Source organism: Heloderma suspectum, chromosome 9 (assembly GCF_057233095.1).
Source record: "Heloderma suspectum isolate Gila_16-S chromosome 9, 16-S_ref, whole genome shotgun sequence".
NCBI lineage: Eukaryota > Metazoa > Chordata > Lepidosauria > Squamata > Helodermatidae > Heloderma > Heloderma suspectum.
The window spans coordinates 35,784,381-35,809,526 of record NC_139466.1 but is presented as its reverse complement, the minus strand read 5'-3'; the positions used below and the strand labels follow the sequence as shown (position 1 = coordinate 35,809,526).

General features: G+C 45.9%; 1 protein-coding gene across 2 annotated transcripts in view; it reads left to right on the top strand.

Moving 5' to 3' along the window:
- COL4A6 (collagen type IV alpha 6 chain) overlaps positions 1-25,146 on the top strand; it is a 298,701-nt gene that overhangs the window by 149,670 nt on the left and 123,885 nt on the right. For both annotated transcript variants that reach the window (XM_084814107.1, XM_084814108.1), the window contains exons 4-5: positions 21,805-21,939; positions 22,200-22,244. In XM_084814107.1, coding sequence (XP_084670233.1) covers positions 21,805-21,939; positions 22,200-22,244 — 180 coding nt within the window. The remainder of the gene's footprint in view (positions 1-21,804; positions 21,940-22,199; positions 22,245-25,146) is intronic.

Sequence of the window (25,146 nt, the reverse complement as noted above, 5' to 3'; positions counted from 1 at the left end):
TCACAAACTGAACATGAGCCAACAATGTGATGTGGCTGCAAAAAAGGCAGATGGTATTTTGGGTTGCATTAATAGAAGAATAGCTTCCAAATCCCGTGAAGTACTAGTTCCCCTCTGCTTAGCACTGGCCTCATCTGGAGTACTATGTCCAGTTCTGGGCACCACACTTTAAGAAGGATGCAGACAAACTGGAGAGGGTTCAGAGGAGGGCAACAAATATGATCAGGGAACTGGAAACAAAGCCCTATGAAGAGAGACTGAAAGAACTGGGCATGTTTAGCCTTGAGAAGAGAAGACTGAGGGGAGATAGGATAGCGCTCTTCAAGTACTTGCAAGGTTGTCACAGAGAGGAGGGCCAGGATCTCTTCTCGATCATCCCAGAGGGCAGGACACGGAATGATGGGCTCAAGTGACAGGAAGCCAGATTCCGTCTGAACATCAGGAAAACCTTCCTGACTGTTAGAGCAATATGACAATGGAACCCATGACCTAGGGAGGTAGTGGGCTCTCCCACACCGGAGGCATTCAAGATGAGGCTGGACAGCCACCTGTCAGGGATGCTTTGACTTGGATACCTGCATTGAGCAGGGTGTTGGACTGGATGGTCTTATAGGCCCCTTCCAACCCTACTATTCTATTATTCTATGAATCTAAGTCTATAAGTGGCACCATGATAGCTCAGTGGACCCTCCAAGTTCAGACACAGTGTACCTCTGAATGCCAGCTGCTTGTGTCCTGCTTGTGGGCTTTCCATTGGGGCATCTGGTTGTCCCCTTTGGGAAACAGGAGGCTGGACTAGATAGGCCTATGGTCTAATGCAGCAGGGTTCTTCTCAGGGCCTTACATGCCATATATTTCCAAAAGATCTGGATGGGGTCAGGGTAGGGTCGTGGGGGCAAGCCATCATTGTGCTTTTCTTCAGATCTGTAACGAAAGCACTCATTGGGGGATGCCTCACATTCTTTCCTCTCTGTTTCTCTTTGAGTATTGACACAATTGAAGAGCAGATTTGGCTCTTCAAAGGTTTCAGTTGCATTAGGGCCTCTTCTATGACTGAGTGGTTGTGAAAGTGTTTATTCAGTTCCTCCTTTCTATGGGAGCAAGAGGGAGTTGCTATCAAGGCAGGGTTGATTTTTGCTTTTGCTGTGGCTTGTTTGGGTTTGGGACGATAAGCTGCCCGTTATCTTCCATATCAAGCTCCCTTGTCCTACGGACAGCCGCCTATCCTGCCATCGGAGCCAGATTGCTGATAGTGGCACACAAGCTGCTGGCAATCTTGTGCAGCCATGCTTCCTTCTGACTCTCGTCAATGGGCAAATGAGCACAAAACCATGACAGGTAAAATCTTCGCCCAGACCTCAGATGCTCCTATACAAAGAGCCCAGCTTAAGCCCCAGCCTAGTGTGGGATTGAATATTCTGCATGGTCATGAATTCCATCCATACAGGGACAGGAAGCCCAATGCATTGTGGGTAATAGCTCATGTCCACAGACCTCTTCAAGCCTTTGTTGTAGTGTATGGCGAGGGATTTTTGAGAACAATCAGGCCTGTCCATCAAAGATTAAACAGACTGGAAGTGCGCTTTATACCAACAAATGAACAAACAGCCTTTTGGAGTGTTAATACAGCCACGTAGTAAAAGGTCCAAAGTCTTAAACATACAATTTAAGTGATGACAAGCACCATTGGAATGAAGAATTTATTTTATAAACCTTAGCCAATGGGAATTCCAGTGAGGGACTCGTTCATTTCCATTTGTCTCCTGGATGATGATGATGATTATGATGATGTTTAAATCCTTTTCTTGGTGCTGTCTGATGAAAGAATTTGGTCTTCCCTCATTCCAGTTGATTCTTTCCAAGAGGGTGCAGCCACATTTCAGCCTGTGGAAGCAACAAGGACAGAGTTTTGTGGCACCTCAAAAAAGAACAATTGATGAGCTTTTTGTGGAGTGTCTGGAAAATAAACCCGCTGATTGGCTGGAGCTTTCCCACTCCTTCATCGAGCTCAAAAGCAAAATAACTGGCCCCACCCAATGTCAGGACCCTTAAATGTATAGGGAAATTCACCAAGTTTGTATGGAATAGCCAGTAGTTTCTTCTCATGGGAGAAGGGCAAGAGGGAAGCTGCTGGGCATGAATTTAAGAGATACTGCTTTTTGTTCAGTAGCACCTAGTCACAACAATTTTGGGGTCCTTTCCTTCCTCCTGTGTAGTTCTTGCTAAAATATTAGGATTGCTGCACTGTTTCAGACCAGCAACCTACTCGGGCTTGTGGAACTAACTCCTGTTTGTTTCAGCAGGACTGACCTATGTTGTAACATTCTCCCGGACATTTTATAATAGCGCTGTGCCAAAAATTTCTCCCACGTTTTTTCCACCAATCTCATTTAATTTGATAGAAAAGAAATTTATTTCAAAAATAATTTCAACAGTGAAGACATTTTGGAGAAATTATCTGGGTTGGGTTTGAGTTTTTTGTGCCTACCTTATTTAGCAGGTGCCTGGGGGGCAGGGTGAATGTTCTGTCTTTCATTGTACAACCATATCTCTGGCAGCCTGTAGCCTCCTCAGTTTCCCACACGTCAATGAAAGCCCAGTGGAAGCCATCATGAGGGAATTCCTCCCATAGGGCCTTTTCAGATCAGGAGGTGCAGGCAGCCTGGGAGGGTAGCAGTGATTAGGTATGCTCAAAAACACCACACACAAAAAGAATTATAAAACACCCTGAAAATGAGGCAGAGCAATGGAAGCCTCTTTCACGGGGGAAGAAAACTTTCAGGAAACTGGAGGACAGATTTTGGCTCAGCACTAACTCTACCTCTTCTCTTCAGCTAGGCACAACATTGCCCCCCACACACAGACACACACACACCTGCATTGTGGTGAATACAAAATGGGGACCAGTTTGCCAACACAGTTGATACTGTTGCAGTACAAAAATCCCAGACCCCCTTCTGAAAAAAGAAAGAACCTGTGCTACAAGCCCTTCCAATGTGGAGCCCTACTTGTGAGAAATGGTTGAGAATTTCTCTTCATCCTGGAAATTGTCTTCCAAATGTCTCTGCCCACAAATAAGGTGGAGAATTTTGGGAGACCATTTGTGCACAGCTCTGTTTTATAGTGCTACAATTCTCATTGGCAATGCATGGGGGGGGCAGGCAAGTACCCCGAGACAAATAGCTTGATTCCTTTTGCTTGACCCTTCTGTTTCCTTGACAGTGAGGGTGTTTTGTTTTGGTTATTTAAAATACAGCTTAGAACTAAATCATAAAATGGACAATTAAAGTAAGACTACAGTGCTAAATGCTGTACTTATTTGAAAGTTAATTCCATCCACATCAATAGGACTGACTTACTAACCATGACTATTTCAATGAGATTTATTTTTTCCTGTACAGAAAAAAATATGTTTAGGATTGGGTTTGTGTGAAATATACTGTTACGTTTCTATTACATGATAGAGGTATACAAAATTATACATGATGTGGAGAAAGTGGATAGGGAGACATTTTCTCCCTCATAATATTCTCCCTCAGTGTTCTCATAATACTAGAACCCAAAGGGGTCATCCCATGAAGCTGATTGGTGGGAGATTCAGGACAGATAAAAGGAAGGACTTCTTCTCACAGCACCGAGTTAAACTATGGAATTCGCTACCACAAGATCTGATGATGGGCACCAATTTGGAGGGTTTTAAAAGGGGATTGGACAAATTCATGGAGGACAAGGCTATCAGTGGATTCTAGACCTGATGGCCATGTGTCATCTCCAGTATCGGAGCAGGATGCCATGTACAACAGTTGCTGGGGAACATGAATGGGAGGGTGCTGTTTAAGTCATGTCCTGCTTGTGGATTTCTTGTGGGCAGCTGGTTGGCCACTATGTGGACAGAATGCTGGACCAGATGGACCGGTGATCTGATCCAGCATGGCTCTTCTTATGTTCTTATGATCTCTTTCAGAACTTGAGATGTGGGACAAAGCTCACACACCCTTTGCCCCTTCAGTGCCCACCGCCACCATTTTTTCTGATGCTGCCAGTGTAGGTTTTTAAGGTGATCCTATAAACACTTACCTGGCAGTGCATCTGACTCTCAGGAGATGCTGAATCTGTGTGCAGCTTCTTAGTGTAGTACCTTCTACCCCTGGGTGGACTCTGCTCACCAGTGCTGGCCATTGGATCCTCCTGGATGGGAAGGAGTATAAGAAGGCTTCCTGTACCAGGTAGAGCCTTGCTTGAGTAGCAAGGCATTTTGGTATGATCCTGCATCCTTGGTTATTCTTTGGTCCTGACTGCTCACTTGTTCCTGGTTTGTTCTCCAGTTCTGATTGGGTCCTTAGTCCAGAGTATGAACTGGTTCCATGGCTTCTAGCTCATCTTAGACTGGTGCCCAGAGCCCAGCACTGACACTGACCCTTGGGCTCTATTCCATGAATGCTAAAAAAGGTATGTTAGAGAGCAATCCTATGGCTTCTCAGATGGCATCTGAGAAGCCATAGGATACTGAGGAATTTCCCTTCCAAGGCCGTAGACAGAGCTGCAACCTTGGAGAGGGAAATCCTCACACACACTTCCCATCTACCCATCCACCCACCTCTCCTAGCTGCCGCGGAAAGCTTATGTTGCTGTTGCAGACTTCGAAGATGATGGGGAGGGAGGGAAGGGGACATGTTGGAGGGGAGGGGAGGAGAGGGGAGAGGCCCCCAGCCAGGTGGGTAAACTAGATGGGCATAGAGGCCCATCAAGCTTAAAATACAACAAAGGAGGATGCAGCTAGGGATGTTGGAGAAATCCTCAGTGGAACCAAATGAGTTCGGATTTTTATGAATCCAACCCAAGGATTCTGGAGTGGACTAGCTTTTCCCTTGTCAGGTGGATTTTGCAGACTAGTGAACCATTTTTCTAACCTTCGGGAATTGTGCACAAATTTTGTCATAGAAAAATATGCCCCTCAAGAACCCCTGGCCCAAAATGTGCATTTCCCCCATCGGCTAAAGCATGAAAACGTGCATGTTGGGGGGATTTGCACATTTGTGGGAATTTGTGCATTTTTGTGCATGTGAACTTGCAGAAATTCGCATTTGTGCAAATGTGGGTTTATGCAAATTCAGAAACTAAAAAAACAACACCAATTCCGTTGATGGGCAGACAAAGGAACAAAAGGCGCCTGACAGCCCGCAAAACAGACAGAACGGATGTTACACAATCCATACAACCCTAGGTGGAGCAGCTGTAAAAGCTTCCATTGCTCCTCCCTCTCACCAAAATCGGAGCCCTCCATTTATTGAGCATCTTGTAGCATTATGCTCTTAGTCTTCAAGGTACCAGAAGGCTGATTGCTATTTTTATGTGGACATTAGTCCCACATAAACAAGGGGGGATGACTTTCGAATAAGCATACACAGAACTGCATTCCATGCCATTTCCTGTTTATCTGCAGTGTGTTGAGACTATGTATAGGGATGTACACATTTTGTTAAATCCATTCCATCTGCCTTCCAAGCAGTTGACCCGGGTTTGATTTCCAGCCAATGCAATTACTTTGTGGCAGAGCAAAGGGCTGGATGCACCCAATCTTGTCTGATCTCAGAAGCTAAGCAGGGTCAGCCCTGGTTAGTACTTGGATGGGAGACCACCTGGGAATCAGGCTTCCTGCATGGAGCCAGGGGTTGGACTTGATGGTCTTGTAGGCCCCTTCCAACCCTTTGATTCTATCACATTGAGCAAAGGGCTGGATGCACCCAGTCTCATCTGATCTCGGAAGCTAAGCAGGGTCAGCCCTGGTTAGTACTTGGATGGGAGACCGCCTGGGAATCAGGCTTCCTGCATTGAGCAGGGGGTTGAACTCAATGGTCTTGTAGGCCCCTTCCAACCCTATGATTCTATGATCATCAGACGTCCACTCTTTGATGGAATCGGATTTTTTTAACCAGAATTTCTTTCTACTTGCACTAATTCACACTCGTGCTAATGAGCATTAGTTAATGCAAATTAGCGCTGGCATGCACTAACTAATGTGCATGTATGCATGTGTACCCTTGCGCTAATGCAAATTAGCATGAATCCCCCTTTCTTGTGATGAGATCTTCGTGTGTTTTTCACATCCTACCCATGCACAACCGGTCCTGTGAGTTCCCATTTTAGACGTTAGAGAAAAGGGCTCAGAAGAGTAAACGAGGCAAAATTTCTGAAGCCCCTGCTGTATTTCAGTATCCAGATCAACTTCTGAGGGTCAGATGGCCCATGTTCGCGAGTTCTATACATCAGTTCTGTTACGTCAGAGCTCTCTCATAAGAGAAACAGAGGGCTTCTGACTTTACTAGGGATGTTGAACCTCTTTCAACCCAAGGGCCATAGTCAGTTTTGGAGAAGCTCCCAGGGGATGCATTCCAGTGGTGGGCGGGGCCAAAGGCAAAATGGCAAGTGGTAGCAATGATAAGAAAGAAGAGGAGGAGCGACAGCAGCTTTTGACAAAGGTAGTGAGAAGGTGGACTCACGGCGGGGGGGCACTGAGAGTGTCTTGCCCAAGGCCCTCAAAACCCTGGAGCTGGCACTGTCAGTACCTAAGTTTTAGTAGAGGCATTTCAACCTTTTAGAATGGGGGGAAAATACGCAAAAGCCAGGAAGCCACCAAACAATCAGTAGTTGGGGAAAAGGGGGTGGGCCCAGGGGAAGGGGATGTGGCCTTCTGGAGAACCCTGGAGGGTCAGATTGGGACTCCAGATGTACTGGATTTGACCCACATGCCCGAGGTTCAACAACACTCCTGCTATAAGTCTTGGGACTGCCGAATACATATGGAGTTCACACATACTTCACCACTGGAGTCAGCCTACTCGAGCTTTGTTTCTTAGTCATAATCTTAAGGTCATTGCTGCATTTTAGTGGGCGGAATCATACTTGGTAGCTATGCTTTACAGGGGCATGGAGGTACATGTAGGGAAGAAAAATTGGTACAGAGCAATCAGAACCCGAAATCCCATTTGCCAAATATATTTGCAGTCGCTTAAGTGTTTATAAAATGTTACATTCATAACATTTCAAAATGTGGGCCCAGTACTCCTCTCTGTTACTCCAGTAACTTTGCAGCCATTGGCTAGGACACTGCAAGGTGAGACCGGGCCATCTCATGAGTGCATGGAGGAACTGGATGGTGCCAGGAGATGTTGGATCTCTGTGCAGCCTGCCCCCTGTGGTGAATGGCTGCACTGCAGGTGGCAACCTCTCAGTGAAGTACCTTTCAGCACTGGGCTGACTCCACCCACCTGGGCTGTCTACTGGATCCGCCTGGACAGGAAGGAGTGTAAGAGGACTTCCTGTTCTAGTTGAAACATTTTATCAGCCTTAAAGGCCAAGGTGCAGTCAACTCACGAGCCAAATAACAGTCTGGATGGTTTCTTGGTTTCCTCGTGGTTTACCCTTTGACCTGCAACCTTTTTTTTCCCATTTAAAGTCTTGTTTGAAAATGATTGTAATGGAATGCCTTTGCTATTTGCGCCAGTAGGATTAATAGGCCCATATCATCACACAGGATGTCATATTAAAGGGAAAGAACTTCTCCCCCACTATGACATCTAGTACGAAGGAACAGGAATAAAGAGAGTGTAAGAAAAGTAAAAGGTTATAAAAAGCAGGAGAAGAACAACAAGAATTTGGCAGTGCTTTGCCAGCTACCATTTTTCTGTCAGCTTAGTCACTACCCAAGCATTTTTAATTATACTTTTGAAAGCACCGTCTCCAGCGAGCAATTTGGCTTGAGGAATGATAAAATGGGTTTAAATGACCTCTCACCAGAGCTGATGTATACCAGGCAACTTTGGATCTGCTATGTGGTGCATACCATAAAAGGCATTGCTGGAAGGAGAGTTGGCACCGTTAGTCCAAATACCAGTGAGAAAACGACCTGGCAACAGTAACTTCATGGAGTAGCGGCTTTAAAGGGTGAGGTGAGCCTCTCTGGAGAGGCAGGGAGAGGTGCCAGCAGAGGGCCTTTCCCATGTGTGCCTTCTCTCGGGCAGAGAGATCCTGAGATCAGATGGGACCATGAGCTTTCACCTGGTGGGCCAGGATCTAAAAGTGAAATGGGTTGCAAAGCAATCTAAGGGGTGGGGGTCACTGCAAGGGCATTTTCTTTGTGGGTTATTATTGATGATGATGATTATTTTTTAAGAGAGGGGAAAGAGGAAAGATTGGGGAGGCACTGAGGAAGACAATGAGAAAGTGGAAGGGAAGAAAGGAAAAGCAGGAAGCTGGAGATGTGTAGGTACAAATTAATAAGTGGGCCCCGTGTAGCAGGTTTGGCGTTAAAGGTGAAGCTCAGGTCTGGCATCACTGCTTGGCACGGTGGAGCAAATACTTGGGCACAAAGGACCTTGAAGAGCCCAGAGGGCTGATGCTGGTATCCATTTGATTTGTACTGTTTACATTTTAGGGCCTGAAGCTGTGGGGTGGGGTAGCCACTTACACTTCCTCAAAAAAGAGGAAATGCGTCACCAAAGACATGGACAAAAGAAGGCACCAATTTGCCTAATGTCTGCATGTGTTATTTATATGTATAGATCCAGAATTAGAAACAAATAGAAATGCAATACATCTCTAAGGATGGATGGACTCACTTCTGTCCAGATTGCTGGGGTGTTGCCAAGCCCTTGCTGGCCTCCTGACCCTACTCGCCAGTGTGGCGAGCCACCCAGGTGGTCTGCGAGCAACCGACGAGATGTGTGTGGCCTCCTGCGTCCTCCCTGAGCCGCCATATTGCATACAAATGATGGCTTGGGTATTTCCATAAATCTAATGTTGCGGAAATGGCGGCTGTAAAAGGGCCATTTCCACACCATTACAGGCAGCAGCAGGACAGGAGGATGAGAGGGAAGCTCCTCTCATCCTCCTCTTGTCCCGTCGGCACCTGTAATGTTGTGGAAATGGCCCCTTTACGACTGCCATTTTTGCAACATTGGATTTACAGAAATACCCAAGCCACCATCTTTACACAACATGGCAGCTCAGGGAAGAAGTAGATGGCTGCGAGGCACTTGCTGACTGCACTATGCTCACGGCCCTGGTTCGGTAAGTTGCGACAGCACAGCAAGGGGGTGGGGAGTCCATTGGACTCCACCCCCCTCTCAGACTTCTGTGACATCCCTATATATCTCCTCATAGTGGGGAAGACAGTGACCAGGTGACCTGTGTGCTTGCTGCTCAGTCTGCTGTCCTGGTGCTACTAACTGTTGATGGGCTACTTGAAAGCCCTTGTTCTCCCTTCTTAATGGTTCTTTATCTTTAAACCTGACAGCCCTTCATATAAAGGACATCATCAAATAGAGGATTGTCCTCTTACAGCCCTTGAAATAGAGGGCTGTCCTCTGTAAAGCAGGTCACTTGGCCATCCTATGGAGAAGCACCGTGTGAAGTGGCTGCAGCTGCCATTTGCATTTTCCCAGAATGCCTCTGGGCTGTAGTGTTGCGTTTATGCCTCACCGAAAAAAAGAGGGCGAAAGAGGACCGCCCCTTTGGATAAAACTGATGTGCGCCAATTTATATGTACAGGTGCAGATTTAGAAGTAAGTACTAAAATTTAAATGGTAATACAAGACATAGAATCATAGAATCATAGAATAGTAGGGTTGGAAGGGGCCTACAAGGCCATCGAGTCCAACCCCCTGCTCAATGCAGGAATCCAAGTCAGAGCATCCCTGACAAATGGTTGTCCAGCCTCATGGGGAAGACTGTGACCAGGTGACCTGTGCGCCTTGCTCTGTATGCTGTGCAGGTGCTGCTAGCTGTGGATGGGCAACTCCAAGGCCCTTCCCTCCTCTCCCTTCTTCTGGTTCTTTATCTTTAATCCAGACTTGGACTGGACATCCTTTCAAATAGAGGACACCTTCAAACAGAGGACTGTCCTCTAACAGACCTTCAACTAGAGGACTGTGCCCTGTAAAGTAGGACATATGGACACCCATGGGGGAGAAGGGTAACCAGGAGTGGATTTTTATGCGGAAGGGCTATGAGCTCAGTTCAGTTCCGGTACTCAAAACAAATTTGTGGACTAGTTTTTTTCCTTCTAAGGGCGTGTCTTTTGCACCAGGCTGCATGGTTGGTATCTCGGGGTTGTTGCAAAAAACCAAAACATGGGCTAAATCTGGCTCTTCTGTGGTCCCAATCCAAAGTAGATCCCGCAAGCCTGAAGTCTGCCCTCCCTCGGCTTAAAATGACTTTTAAAAAGGATTATACAGATAAAGGGAGGATATATCTGTCGGTGGCTCCTAGTGACCATATGGCACCTTCATGTTCAGAAGCAGCATGCCTTTGCATACTAAGTGCCGGGAAGCAGGGATGGAAGGGCACCAGGTTGGGAAAGGCTGAGATAGAGACAAATAGACAGATAGATAATAAATTCCTAGTCTGTGTGGGCTACAGCTGGTTTTTTTTTGTAATGATTAATGGCCACAGTTGAGGGTGGCGGGTTTTCAGGTCAGAGGGGAAAGCTCACCTGCAGGAGATCAAGTGAGAAGAAGTGTGGTTGCAAGTGATGTCGGCGTCATGGAATTCATCCCCTTTTATGATGGTTTTATCCCATCGCACTTCTGTCAGCGTTTTGAAATCCATGTTAACTGTCAATGCTTCTTAAAACAAAGGGCAAATTCCTGGCATTTCTCTAGTTCCTTTCATTCCAAAGAGCCGTGCCGAGCTCATTTTTGCTCTCGATTAAGACGAGGTAACGACCACTCACCAGCCTCTGCTAATCTGACAATCCATGGAGGAGATCTCATGTAATTGCAAGTTATCTGCATTCCATCTGGCCCAGCGCTGGCCCCAGTTGTCTCTGATGTTGCTTGGGCTCATTTGATCCTACTCGAGTTTGATCCTCGCGGGTGGCACAAGGACTGTGGCTCGGGCAGTGGGGATCAGCCACAGAGAGCCACCTCAGCGCCTGTTCCATTCATTCCTGGGGATGGCCTCACTCCCTCGGAGGAGGGGTGTGTGCATGATGCTGCATGCCCTTGCTAAATCTTGCTGCTAATCCTTGGGTAGGGTGAATGGTGGAATTCCACTCGCATGCCACTTTCCCTGGTAGAGTGAAAAGCAGAGCAAGGGGCTGCTTTCAGAGAGAGAGGAGCAATTTGCAAACATGGAATTCTACACGTGGGTGCCGATGGTTGGGGCATGCTTGGAGTTGTAGGACTTACTTCTCTATAAACATGCATAAGGTTGCGCCCTTAATTTCCATGCAAAGTGACATTTTCAAGGGAGATTGCAGCTGGGGAAGGAAAGGCTAACTCCCTCCTCCCCACATGCTATAACACATGCTGCAACATACACATGCTCATGCACACACACACACACACACACACCTCTTTCTGCATGGCAATTAAGCTGTGGGGGGGATCTTTTCCATTGGTTTGAGATGATCCTTGGCAGGGTGCACATTAATTGAATAATTTATTTTATTTGAGCTGAGTTGGGTTTCTCTCCTGTAAAATTTAAATAGTAATTATTTCTGCATTTGCATGTATAGATATAAATCAACATCTGCAGATTTTATGCAAATTTGTGTCTTATGGGCCTGGGCCCTTAATTTTTTCAGTGCCTAGCAATGCCCACAGTTGGGCTGCATTTCCAGTGTTGTCTCAGACTGAAAAGGAGTGGAAGTTAGTATATCTGCTTCTGTTTTTTACTCTTGTTCCACTGCAAATTTTGTAATACAGAATTCTCCCCCCTCCCTGCCACACACCCACACACACACCATATTGGGTTAGCTTGAATTAATAAATGTCTTTGTCAACAGCACCTACAACCCCCCCCCCATCAGATATTTTAACAGTATATTTTCCAGCAATTGCTATATTCTCTTCTCCTTAAGAACACAAGGTTTGACTATAACTAAAAAGACATCTCGAAGTGGTTTACAGAATAAAGGTGTACGTCCACAATTCAGACATTTAAAAACAGAATACAAAACATCTTGGTTAAAAATATATAAAACACACCAAAAATCCCCGTTCTCAGTTACAACATTTAAAATCAAGAGAGCTAGGAGTCAACAAACTGGGCTTCACAACTGGTCAGGGAAGGACTGGGTGAAAAGGTAGGTCTGGCACCTAAAACATGCCACAGTTGGCATTTCCCACATACCAAGGGCATTGGTATTCCACGAAGTGGGTGCCACCACAGAGAAGGCCCATTTCCGGGTTGCCGCTAGATGGTAATCTGCAGGTTGCAGTAAAATCAGCAAGATGTTAGTGATTGGAAAGGTCTTAGTGACTGAATGGATCCATATCAGGGAAGGTGATCTGCCAGGATGCATTGGCTCTGATACTGGAAGTAATAAATAGCCATTGATAGCCTTAACCTCCATGCATTTGTCTCATTTGTCTCCATGCATTTGACTAGGCTTTCTTGCCTAGTCCTGGAGTGCTATTACCAGTCAGCATAAACAATCCTGGGCTAAGGTTAAATGGCCTGGTAAAACAGCTTCTTAGGTAAGTGTCCAGAGCACTTAATGTAGCCTGTCTTGTAATCCTTACAGCAGGGGTGTTGAACCTCAGGCCCAGGGGCTAAATCTGGCTCTCCTGATGTCCGAATCCAGCCTTCCAGGATTCTCCAGATGGCCCTGCCCCCGTTTTCCCCAGCCCTTCCCCCCTTTCCCCCAGCCCTGCTCCCTTTACCTCCGGCCCTGCCCACCTTTCCCCCAACTGCCCATCGTTTGGTAGTTTCCCAGCTTTTGTGCATCCTTCCCCGCAAGGGTTGAAATGCCTCTCCTAAGGCTTTGTTACTGTCAGTAAGAGCTTAAAGCGATAATATGCTGGTACTTTTGATATTTTGGTCCTGTCCCCTGTAGCCTTTGGCCACGCCTACCCCTGGAATGTCTCCCACAGAAACTTCTCCAAAATTGAATTCAGAACCTTGGGCTGAAAGAGGTTCAACGGCCCTGCCCTACAGCAAGGCTATTGGATATCTGGTATGTATCCAGTATTATTCTCCCCATACTGCAGATGAGGCCAAGAGAGTAGCTTGTTTAAGGCCACCTAGTATTTTCATGGTGGAGGTGAGATTCAATTCAAACCAGTGACTTCAAGATTTGTAGCTCAGTCTCACACGATTACACCAGCTGGAAACACTCTAAATGTGGGTGGGGAAAATGTTCTGCCAACATTTGGACTGATATTTATTTATTGCGATTATCTCGAAGATAATATATTAATCTTTTTTTTCTCACTCAAAAAACCCAGGGGTCCCTTGAGTGTATTAAAATTTTCAATTATGAGTTGGACAAAAATTATTGTAAACAAGAGCAAAAAAGCAACAAACAACCCCCAAAAGACATGGGAGCTTTGTTTATTATGAACAAACAATTTGGGCAGTCCAAAAGGAATCAAACATGACAAAGGGTATGAAACAGTAATGCTACAGTCTTCTTCCATGTTGTGCTCCCATAATGCACATTAGAATTGGGTTTTTAAAAAGTTGTACTCCACTCCCTGAAGTATAAACAAACGTTTGCAACACAAAAATGAGATCCATACAAGCACTGCTATCCAGTGCAAAAATAAAAATAGTCATAAAATCAAACGTCTGTGTGGCAATGGATCATAACTGAACATACAAACTCTTTCCTGACATTTTTATTCAGTTCATTTTTATCTCATTGTTCTGGTTGACATGCGTGGGTCTACTGCCCTGTGTTTATCCTCAAACCTTGTGAGGTAGGATTCTTGAGCATAGCTGACTGGGGATTTGAACCTGAGTCTTCCCAATTCTAATCTGAAATTCTAGCTGCTACACCACACATTGGATGCAAAAAAAATGCAATTCAAAGCAATTAAAATCAATTTTAACAGGAGCCATTGTAGCTAGATCAGTCACGAGAGTTTTGTTGCATGGGCCTTCAATAGTTTTGCCAGTACATTCACTCAACATATTTAGTTCTAATGGAACTGAACACGTGCTAAGTGTGACATCTACATAATGGGCAGCATCCTATGGTGTCATTCCACAGACTCAAATATCTCTAGCAGTGCTCCACTGAATCTTTCCATTGTGCAAGCAATTACCCATCACGCTTGCACAACTGGTTGTGCAAGCAGTTGCACAACGGCTTACACAATGGGTTGCACAAGAGTTATGCGCAACTGGTTGCACAGCAGCTGCTTGCACAGTGACACTTGCGCAAACATAACTTTAGTTGGATTCTTCTCTTGCACATAGGTCAGAACCTCGTTTCCGCCAACACAATGTCATTTGCGCTAACGGAATGACACAGTTGGATACTGCTCTATATGTTTAAGTGGAGGATGCAACTCATTTTCTCTCTATCATGGGTACATTTTTAACATGATTACAGGAACACTACACACACACACACACGCACCCCTATGGTAGTATACAATGACTACCTCAGAAATCTGTTCAAATTAACCCTTAGAGCATAAATATATTCTTGGTATCCATGCCAGACGTTATGGTTCGGATGTTCTCTTGTATGAACATCTCCTCTTCAAGGTGAATACTGAACAAGATTTATTGGATACATGGTGCAATTAAATAATTTAATCTGATGGGTAAAGAATGTATCTCCTATCTAGAGAAAATGCAGCTGAGATGGTTCATAGGTAATTTGGGGGGTTGGTTCCTGAAGGGCTTAAACTGTGAAGTGGTGCAAATCCACCAGAGATGTGGCTTTTTGTTCGTTTTCTCTGTTACTTCAGTCACGTCTGGTCAGGTAGTGATGTAGTGTTGACATATTTCTGGCCTTGCTCTTGCATCACTGTTTGGTGTACCTAATGGGCCCACCTGAACAGAACAGTACAGGTGGATATCTAGGGTGGACAAATTCAGTATCGTCATCCTCATCTTCATCGTTTGCTCCGTTATTTCTGATGTTCAGGCTGTGGATGTCCTTGCTTATGCAGCCAAAACAGCACAACCCATGTACAGGAGGGAGGTATCAGCAGGTTCAGGGGAATCTCAAGGTCTGCAAAAGTACAAAAACAATTAGGAACAAAACATTAAAGGGAGCTATCCCAATGAGAACCGAGCATGCTCAGTAGCTATGGAATGCTGGCAGACTGTTGGGCAAAATAGGAAACCAGGTGGGAGGGGGAATGGAATGGAGTATCCTGGCGGAGGGCCCTGGAAGGGACACTCCATACTGCAACATTTTGTTACAGGACCTACTTGTTATTCGGATAAAACATGGAAGATATATCAATGGCTACTAGTTCTGGTGATTATATGCTGCCTCCAGTATCAGAGGCAGTATGCCCATGTATACTAGTTGCTGGGGAACATGGGCGGGAGGGTTCTGTGGCACTTACGTCCTGCTTGTGGGTTTCCCGTGGACAGCTGGTTGGCCACTGTGTGAACAGAATGCTGGAGTAGATGGACTCTTGGTCTGATCCAGCATGGCTCTTCTTATGTTCTTTGTATGTTCTTACATTGCTATCAGTGTACATAGGTCTTTATAGACTTATGTAGGTGAAAACAGACAGGTCCCTGCCTACTAGGAGCTTACATGATTTATTCATTTGTTTATTCTGTCAATGTGGTCAGAAGTGTGGGGAACATTATTCCCCACCCCCAAGCAGCTACAGTGCTTTCTTCAATCCCATAGAAGTGGATGGAGTGAAAGTATTTTCCCTTCACTCCATTCACTGCTATGGAATAGGGAAAGGGGCTGCAGTTGAAGAGCACTTTGAAGAAAAAGTGCTATTCCACCTCCCACAACACCTGCATGCATTGGTGCTTGGGACGTTGCGCCTACGGTAGATGTTTCCATATGTCAGCTCTTCAGAGTATTGTGGGAGGGGTTGGCTTCTAAATGTTCATATATTTAAATAGTATAGATCAGCCTTCCCTAGCCTAGCACCCACCAGATGTGATGGACTACAACTCCCATCATCCTCCATCGAGCACAGCCTATAGCATAATTGAATATCAATGTGTGAATGTTCATAAAAACCAAGGAAAATGTCCTAGGCTTTAATCCAAAGGCTTATGCAACGAAAGAGTCCTCGCGGAAAGTTGCGCAGTAGCTAGAAATGACATCTATAATTATATTGGGTTAGCGTTCAGTTGAGGAAGCAACTCTTGCTTGTGCTGACTGCTGAGCATTAAGCTTTAGGGGTGTTCCTGTAACAGTAAAGGTAATTCATTGCACAAATGCAGAAAGATTGGTGGCTTGGTTGAATGTCGATTTTGTTGACAGTGGCTTAAAGGCAGCAGTTTCTCTTTATTCTAATGTTTGGAAAATACTGTTGCCAGCTATCCTCACAGACTTCAAATGGATTTAAATGAGATTCACAAGAATGAGATTATCACGGTTTGACCACATTACCAGGGAGATTAAGCAACTTTTTGCTGTGCTTCTGGAGGCAACCCAGAAGCTAAATCTTGGGCTAAAACTTGAAGTGCTATTAAGATCTCCCTTATAAAATATATAAGAATAAAATAAGAAGATTGAGTCATTTTTCTTTCTTTCTTTTCTTCGAGGGGGATTGGAACACAGACCTCCATGCTTAATTCCCCCACCACAGAACTCTTGAAGCTACTGGTGATCAGATTTGAGAACTGGTTGCATCAGTTCTGCCATTAGGTAATTCTAGACCCTGGACTTAATTATTTTATGGGGGTGGGGGTGGGGCTTTAGATGGGCATGTATATTGCTTCTGTTTTGAAGCACACAACTAATAGTTGTCTTTCCCCTCCTCCAACTGCTTTTCCATGCTTCAAACCTGCTTCTACGTTCCTGATACGTTAGAACCACAACGACGACACTGGAGCTGTTTCCCATTTTAAACTCAGTTAAATCGTAGCTCTCTCATGACTACAGGAACAGAGTGGAATTTGGTGTTGATGGGAATTATGTGGTACTGCTGTCTCATGTTAAAAAGGCAGTTAGCAGAGAAAAACAAAAGGCAGAACAGAATGAGCGTTTGCCAGTCCCACATGCACACAAAGCAAAAAGGAGACCAACACCCTTCCTTAGTGAAGAAAAGGTAAAATGGTTTACTCACAATTTTCTTTCATAAAAATGCAGGTACAGTGTAGAGTCTCAGACAAAGTTTGCTCAGGCCATTTGTTTGTGTTCTGTAACACTGGCAGGACCAAGAGAGAAAACACAACTGCTCCCAGCAATGGGTGGGGGTGGGGGGTTAAGGGGAAGAGCAGGAAACCACACTGTAGGTCATAGAGGTCCTAAGGCTAGCTATGCCCCAAATTCCCATGCCTTAACTAGCTAACTGCAACATGGTGCCCTTCCTGTAACTTGCAGACAAGGTTGCAATATTCCCAATAGGTTCTGCACTTGCCACTTTCTGGGTGGTTATTTCCCTCCCCCACTCCCCCCGGGACTATAGGGCCTTGGACTCTGGCTCCAAATTCCTACTCTTAGCTGCCCCACTGGGTTATATGCAATTTCACACAGCACACTGGTTTTGCATTATTATGCAGTGTTTAGCATCCTAGCACCAAAAGGAAACTCGGGATCATGAATTCCAACTTTCTGCCACTTAGACAGTAACGTCTGCTCATCAGATTAATCTTATATAAGCATAATGTAGTTTAAATGAAATTATGTATTGTTATGAAGGGCTGCAACAATTCTTCAAGTTCCATTATACAGACCAAAAACAGAAGACTCAGAAATCCTGGGTGGGTTGACTAAAGGCTCTTCTAGGGATTTTTGTGTGTGATCTCTTGACCACAAGACAAACTGTCTGCATATTCCATATTTTATGTCTTACCTTTGAATCTCCTGTTTTGTTGCACAAACTCCTTGTTGTTATCCTTAGGATCTTCCCTGGCCTTCCCAGCCCCATTATCTCTCTGCTGTCATATCCTAATATATCCCTGCCTGTAATCAGTGATGCACTTAAGTAATTTTAGATGCTGGGACTACTGGGGGGTCTTACTGGGGGGGACTTACTGGGGACTGGGGGGGGACTCTTTAGATCAGGAGTAGGCAGTGTGGTTCCATAGACACCAGTGTGGCCCTGGACACCTTTCTTGGCACCCACCAAGGTGCCATATGCCTCCCACTTTTTAAATTAATGAATTATATTAATTTGTTGGTGCTGAAAAGCATGGGTTCAAAGGGGTTGTTTATGTCAGGGTGGAAACTGAGCCGATAGAACCCCAGAGCAGTTCTGATTCTGAGGAGGAACAGCAATCCGTGGGAGAGGAGCTCGCTCATCTCTCACAGGCACAGCAGCTGGCAGAGATTCCTCCTGCCAGCATTCCTGGGATAGATAGTGACCCTGGCAGCAAGAGGGGGCTTGCTGAACGCTCGACGCCGACGCAGGGAGCGACGACAGATGGAGGGTGCGGAAAGGAGGCGTAGCGCTCGTTTGGCGCGCAAGCAACGGTTGCGTCCCGAGGACCCAAGGGAAAGAGGGAGGATCTCTCCCTAGCCCATAAGTTCAGGGTCTTCCCATGATTCTCCTTCAAATGGGGACCAACTGCCTAACCTGGAGCATAAGCTACTCTGCTATCTTTCCCCAGTGCTGTTCCTTGCTTAGTCGCTGGTGATTAGCATCTGAAAGCGTCATTAAGTTGTAAAAGGATTAAAGCCTTGAAAAGAATCCTTTTGTCTGTGTCTTGAGTTAGCTATTGGAGTAGACTGTAAGAGGCAGCTAGGGCGCCCCTGACAGTTTAGTGTGTTGGGGCTTAGACCCCTCCCCCCAGCTCAGCCTTGGCTGAGTCTTTTGGGTGAGGTACTTGTCCTTTGTGGTTAGCTGTGCATCCCTTGGCAGGCATTTTGTTGTGGTACCCATGACAGTTTCTCAAATTACCTAATGTGTCCACAATCCCAAAAAGTTTCCCTACCCTTGCTTTGTATGATATGTATTTTACGTCACTTCACATAGTCTTACAGGTTGGAGGCTAGTAATGTGGTAGGCCAGCACTGCTGTGTTTGGGAGCTGTCCTTCGCGTTCTGCCGAGCAGGGCCCTGGACGCCTGCCCCAGAGTCCTTCCCCGATGGCACCACTGCCCATAGCCTCCACTTCTCAGCTCCACCACCACCCTCAGCAGTTTGAAGATCTCCTGATAAATTAGAGTTGGAAGGTCCTTCCGAGGTCATCTAGCCCACCCCTCCCCCTGCTTAATACAGTCCCTGCACTGCAGGGCACAGCAACAGTATCCCTGACAGATGGCCATCCAGCCTCTGTTGAAATACCTCCAGCGAAGAACAGCCCACCTCTTCCTGAGGCAATCTGTTCCACTGCCGAACAGCTCTCACTGTTAGGAAATTTCTCCTAATGCCAAGCCAAAATCTGCTTCCCAGCAGTTTCCACCCATTGGTTCTAGTCCTGCCCTTGGGAGTGACACAGAACAAATCTGCTGCATCTTCTGCATGACACCCTTTTGCTGCCCTTTCTCCTTTGTTGCCCCTTATACCTGGAACGCTGTCCTAGAATACCTGCTCAAGGCTCTTCCTTTTCATCCTTCCTCAAAGCCCACCTTTTCTGAGAGGCTTCTAGCTCATCTCCTTAACTGTCATCTCCTACTGAAACTAAGCTGAAGAACCTATAACTGAACAGAATGCCCCTTGTTCCCCCTTGCTCCTGTACTGCTGTTTTCCCTCTATAGCCTCTGCCTGTGTTAAATGCTTGAATTGTAAGATTATCAGGGCAGGACCCCTGGTTTGTTTATTACACTGTTAATACCCATTGATGATGATGATATCATCATCATCATTTCTTAGACACCTTTCTTAAAAAAATAAATGTAAAGGCAACTTACAATAGAATTAAAACATATACTGTTAAGAATATAAGAAGCGCCCTGCTATATCAGACCAAGAGTCCATCTAGTCCAGCATTCTCTTCACGCAGTGGCCAACCAGCTGCCCACAGGAAACCCACAAGCAGGACATGAGTGCAACAGCACCCTCTCGCCCGTGTTCATCAGCAACAGGTCATAGAATCATAGATAGTAGGGTTGGAAGGGGCCTATAAGACCATCGAGTCCAACCCCCTGCTCAATGCAGGAATCTAAGCATGGTGTACATAGCCTTACTGCCTCTGATACTGGAGGTAGCACATAGCCATCAGGACTAGTAGCCACCGATAGCCTTCTCCTCCATGAATTTGTCCAATACCCTTTTAAAGCCATCCAAATTGGTGGCCATCACTACATCTTGTGAAAATGAATTCCATAGTTTAACAATACGCTATGTCCTTCCCTTTATCTGTCCTGTATCTCCCACCAATCAGCTTCATGGGATGACCCCATTGGGGTTCTAGTATTATGAGAGATGGAGAAAAATGTCTCCCTATCCACATTAAATCAGCCATATTCATCATCACCACTTGGAGAGTCTCAGCTTGGAAATGAAACAGAAATTAGATGGACCAAAGAGGTTGAAGCTGACCGTGGCTGTCCAACTGTTGATCCAGAAAATATGGAGCGCCAAAGTGGACAAAAGTAATGCAACTTTTATCACCGAATTTGGCAATAGTTGCTGTGATGGTGGGGGTGGACACAACAAATATTTATTTATTTGGCTTGTACTCTGCCTTTCTACCAAAATGGTACTTAAGGCAGCTTAATTCACCACCATGCCAGATTGATGGTTGGTCTGGTTTTGTTTGTTACTTTAGATTGGGGATAGGCAATCCGATGTCCTCGAGATGTTTTGGACTACAACTCCCATACACCATGGCTATTAGCCATGCTGGTTGTGGCAGATGGGAGTTGAAGTCTGAAGCAGGGAGCCTGCTCTATACATGTAGACTCCTCATGCAATTTAGAACCTCCTTAAGTCATGTATATGCAGATTTTATTTTCTTCCCTGGCCTTCTACTGATACAAACTGTTGGTTTTTTAAAAAAAAAATGGTGGAAAGGATGAGGAAAATGTCATGGGAGATTTTCACTCTGTAACAGAATATGAGTAACATTCAAGTTAAATTTGTTTTTCAGTATTGTTTATAACTGATAGAAAGAAATAAACTTAGCTAAGTGTGTGTGTGGGGGGGTTGTCCCTCCTATAATATGCCTGAGACTATAGTCTTGATTCATTTAATCAAATGTTAAGTGAGTCGTTTCTAAGATGGCTGTAGCAGAACTTTGTCTCCTGTCAGACTGTAGGAGTGTAAGTTTGACTCACAAGGAGTGAATGAACCTGCTGAGTATACAAAGATGTTGCAGAACAAACATTTATCTACATTTGTGGAATTCTTGGCCTCATGTTCTGTGGGGCTCTGTGAGATTCCTTTCCTCCCACATCCTAAACCAAGAGTCCCCAACCTTTCTGGGCCGGTGGCACATTTGGAAAGTTGAAGGCATGTTGAACTCCCATCAGCCCCAACCAATATGGTCAATAGTCAGGAATGCTAGGAGTCGTCCCAAACATCTGGAGGGTAACAGGTTGGGGAAAGCTGCCCTAGGTAATTGGTTAAACCTTCAAGAAGATTCTCCTAATGTTCAACCAAAATGGGCTGTCCTGTAACTTTAGCCCATTCAATCTAGTCCTGCCGTCTCGGGCAGGCAGAGAACAAACTTGTTCTCTTATATGTTACAGCCATTCAGAATTCTCTCATGTCCCACCCCTCTCCCAGTCATCTCTTCTGCAAACTAAACATACCCAGTTCCTTGGACCTTTCCTTGTAGGACTTGTTTTCCATCCCTCTGACTGTCTTTGTAGACCTCCTTTGAACCATTCCAATTTGTGTACACTGTACTCCAGATAAGTGCTGCTTTGTCGGTAGTTACTTGTGATGTATTTGAGGGCGATTTGCAGGGTGGCATGCATATGACTATTGGCAAAGCCTTAAAAGACTGGTTTATTCTTTCCTCTTAGGGTCAACCGGGGCCAATTGGAAACCACGGACTGATGGGTGCTCCAGGATTTATTGGACCAGAGGGCTTGAGAGGGCAGAAGGGCGAGAAAGGGACAACAGGTGTTGCAGGTGCAGCTGGACCGAAGGGTGATAAGGTAAGTTAATCCATGCCTCTAAGTTCCTTATAAATGCTGAAAGACAGCCCTGGACTTTTTTGCCTCTGTTGTGGCAGAATGCAGTAAGTGGTCTATAACAGGATGGCGCATGCATGAAATAAAATATATTGTGATCCTCTGAGGCAAGACCATTTTTTATTACACCCCTCCCCATGTGTTCTAAACGAGCATATCTTGCTGACAAGGCTCAGATCTACAGATAAGATGAAACCTCAGTTGCATGCTTTTTATCCTTTTAGGGTCCAATGGGGGTTCCTGGATTCCAAGGCATATATGGAGTTCCTGTAAGTCTCCCTCATGTTTTAAATATGCATGTGTACAAAGTGTGGAAATACTGCTGTCTCTTATTCTTATTCTTATTCTTATTGTCACAGAATAAGCATGGTCCCTTGGTGGAGTTAAAATGCAGGATGTGTCTCAATCTGTTCTCTTAATGATGCTGTTCAGTACGCCAACAGCCCCAAGAGTAGGGATGGGCAAATGAACGATGTTCAAGATCTCAGAGATTCCCTGAACATCATATTTCCACCTGTTTCGTGCCTGATTCCCGTTCAGGTGTGTGATTGTTGCTCACTTTGCACAAATGGGAAACTTACACAAATAGAGCAGCAGTTGAATGGGAGATTTATGCAAATCTTCCTAAATTTGCACAAATCTCCACAAATTTGTGCGAAAATCCTAATTCACGCAACTTTTCACCATAGGCTAAGGCCGGGTTGGTTCATTCTACTGAGCGAATTTGGAGAAATCGGGAAATCAAACTGGGAATCGGGAACAAGAAGAGCATGACCATGTGTTTGACCATTTGCAAATAGTTTTGGTGGGCACATTCTCACACTTGCGCTCTCATTCAGAGCTTTGAATTGGGGCATGCTCTAATATTTTGCGAATAAAAAGGAAATTCTCACCTATCCCCATCCAGGAGTACAGCTGCCAGTCGGAATACATAACGTCAGGCTAGATGACCAAACAGTCTGAATTGGTACAAGGCAGTGCTCTATGTCCCTAAGAGCCCCGATTTGCTATAATAGGGGAGGGGCCGTAGCCCAGGGGTTGAGCGCATGCTCTGCATGCAAAAGGTCCCAAATTTGATCCAAGCACCTAAGACAGCCATGTTGAACCTCAGGCCTGTGGACCAAATCCGGCCCACCTGGGGTCGCAGTCCAGCCCTCTGGGATTCCCGAGATGGCCACGCCCCTTTCCCCCAACCACCAGTCATTTGGTGGTTTCCTGACTTTGGCACATTTTGGAATGTGGGTTGGACTGCCTCTCCTGAGGCTTAGTTACTGGCAGTAAGGGCTTTAAGCTACCGTATGCCGGTATTTTTGGTATTTTGGCCCACACCTTTTGCCTTTGGCCCTGCCCCTTTTGCCCCACCCACCCCTGCAAGGTGTCACATTCCTTCCTCCTCACCGTTCGCAATCAACACGCCCCAGGAAACAAAGCTTCAGGCCAACATTACTTTATTAGTAAACAACTTGCTTCGGTACAAATGCAGATTCTAGGAAACTCTCAGACTGCATCAAACCAGCTAATCCACACATCTACCAATATCAATAGAGGAGATGAAGTGGAAGTTAGAGAAGTTGCCAGCAGTCTGGGCTTGAACTTTTTGGCCAGTCTAGCTTCGCAGGGATGCCACTCCCTTAGGGTGGCTCCCTCCTATGTTGGCTTCCACGAGTGGCCAACCTGGCAGAGCGTCTGAGCCCTGCTCCCAACTTTTCCCACTTCATTCTGCGACGGACCTTAGCATCCCTCAAGTCACGCCTCTTGCCCTCCTCCTCCTCTCCCCCCGAAGCTTGAGTTCTTATGGTGGAAGAATGGGAGTGCCGTTCAGGCTGGGCCATCTGTGTGTCAAGGTCTTGGGGGGAAAAGTCTCTCTGTATCTGGGCTCGCTAGGGAGGGTGTCTTCCCCTGTTCTTGCTGTTCCCATTCTGATTCCGGATCTGAGCTGTCAGACACCTCCACACACTCAGACTCATTCCTAACAGAATGCAGCCCCCAACAGCTTCTCCAAAATGGAATTTGGCCCTCGAGCTAAAAGACGTTTGACGCCCCTGATCGAAAAGGATCATATGAAAGCAAGGCTGGGAAAGACCTCAGCTTGAAATCCTGGAAAGATGCTGCCAGAATAGACACTGCTGAGCTAGATCAGGGATGGGGAATGTGTGACCCTCAAGTTGTTGGACTTCCGCTCCCATCAGCCCTAGCCAGTGTGGCCAATGGCGAGGGATTATGGGAGCTGTAGGCCAAAACAAGTTGCCCGCTGTCAGGGTTGCCTCCGAGCACTGGGAGTGGCACAGTGGCTCAGATTCTGAAGAGGAATTGCAGGAGGTGGAGGAGGAAATTTCCCAGGCTTGTCCAGAGAGAGACGCAGACTCCTCAGGCTTCAAAGGCCCAGCTGGACGGAGAGGGCCTCTCTTCACACACTCTTCACACACCCCTGGGAGGGATAGCGAACAGGGAGAGGTGGGGCTTGGAGAGCCTGAATTCTTAGACGCCAGGCACAGACGCAGAGCCAAGAGAGAGATGGCAGGGGCGGAGCTTAGACGGTCTGCCCAATTGGCCCGGCATGAACAGCAGCGCTTAGAGACCTCATGAGAGAGAGGGAGATCCCCACCCTTTAAGTTAGGGCAGTAGCCCGCCTTTTCTTCAAATGGTGGGCAACTTTTATAGCTGTCCTTTGAACTCCCTGAAGGCGTTTCTTTTGTAGACTGTGAGTCAGTGACCATTTGCATCTGTACGACCCATTGTAGTAGTGGAGTAAAAACCGAGAACTGAAGCCTCTTGTCTGTCAGAACCCTTGATTTGGGGTCTGAAGTTTATAGCAGGGGCAAAAGGGAATCCTGACACCCACCCCTGCAAATGCACTTGTTTCAGTGGCACATGCTTGGGCGGAGTTACAGTAGGGCAGCTTTCCCCAACCTGGTTCCCTCCAGATCTGTTGTACTTTAGAGCCAGTGTGGTGTAGTAGTGAGAGTGTTGGACTGGGAGTTGGGAGGCCCGGGTTCAAATACCCACACTGCTGTGAAGCTCACTGGGTGACTTTGGGCCAGTCACCGACTCTTAGCTTAATGTATCTACAGGGTTGTTGTTGTGAAGATAAAATGGAGAGGAGGAAGGCCATGTAAGCCGTCTTGAGTTTCTTGCAAGAGGAAAAAAGGCAGGTTATAAATGTAATAATAA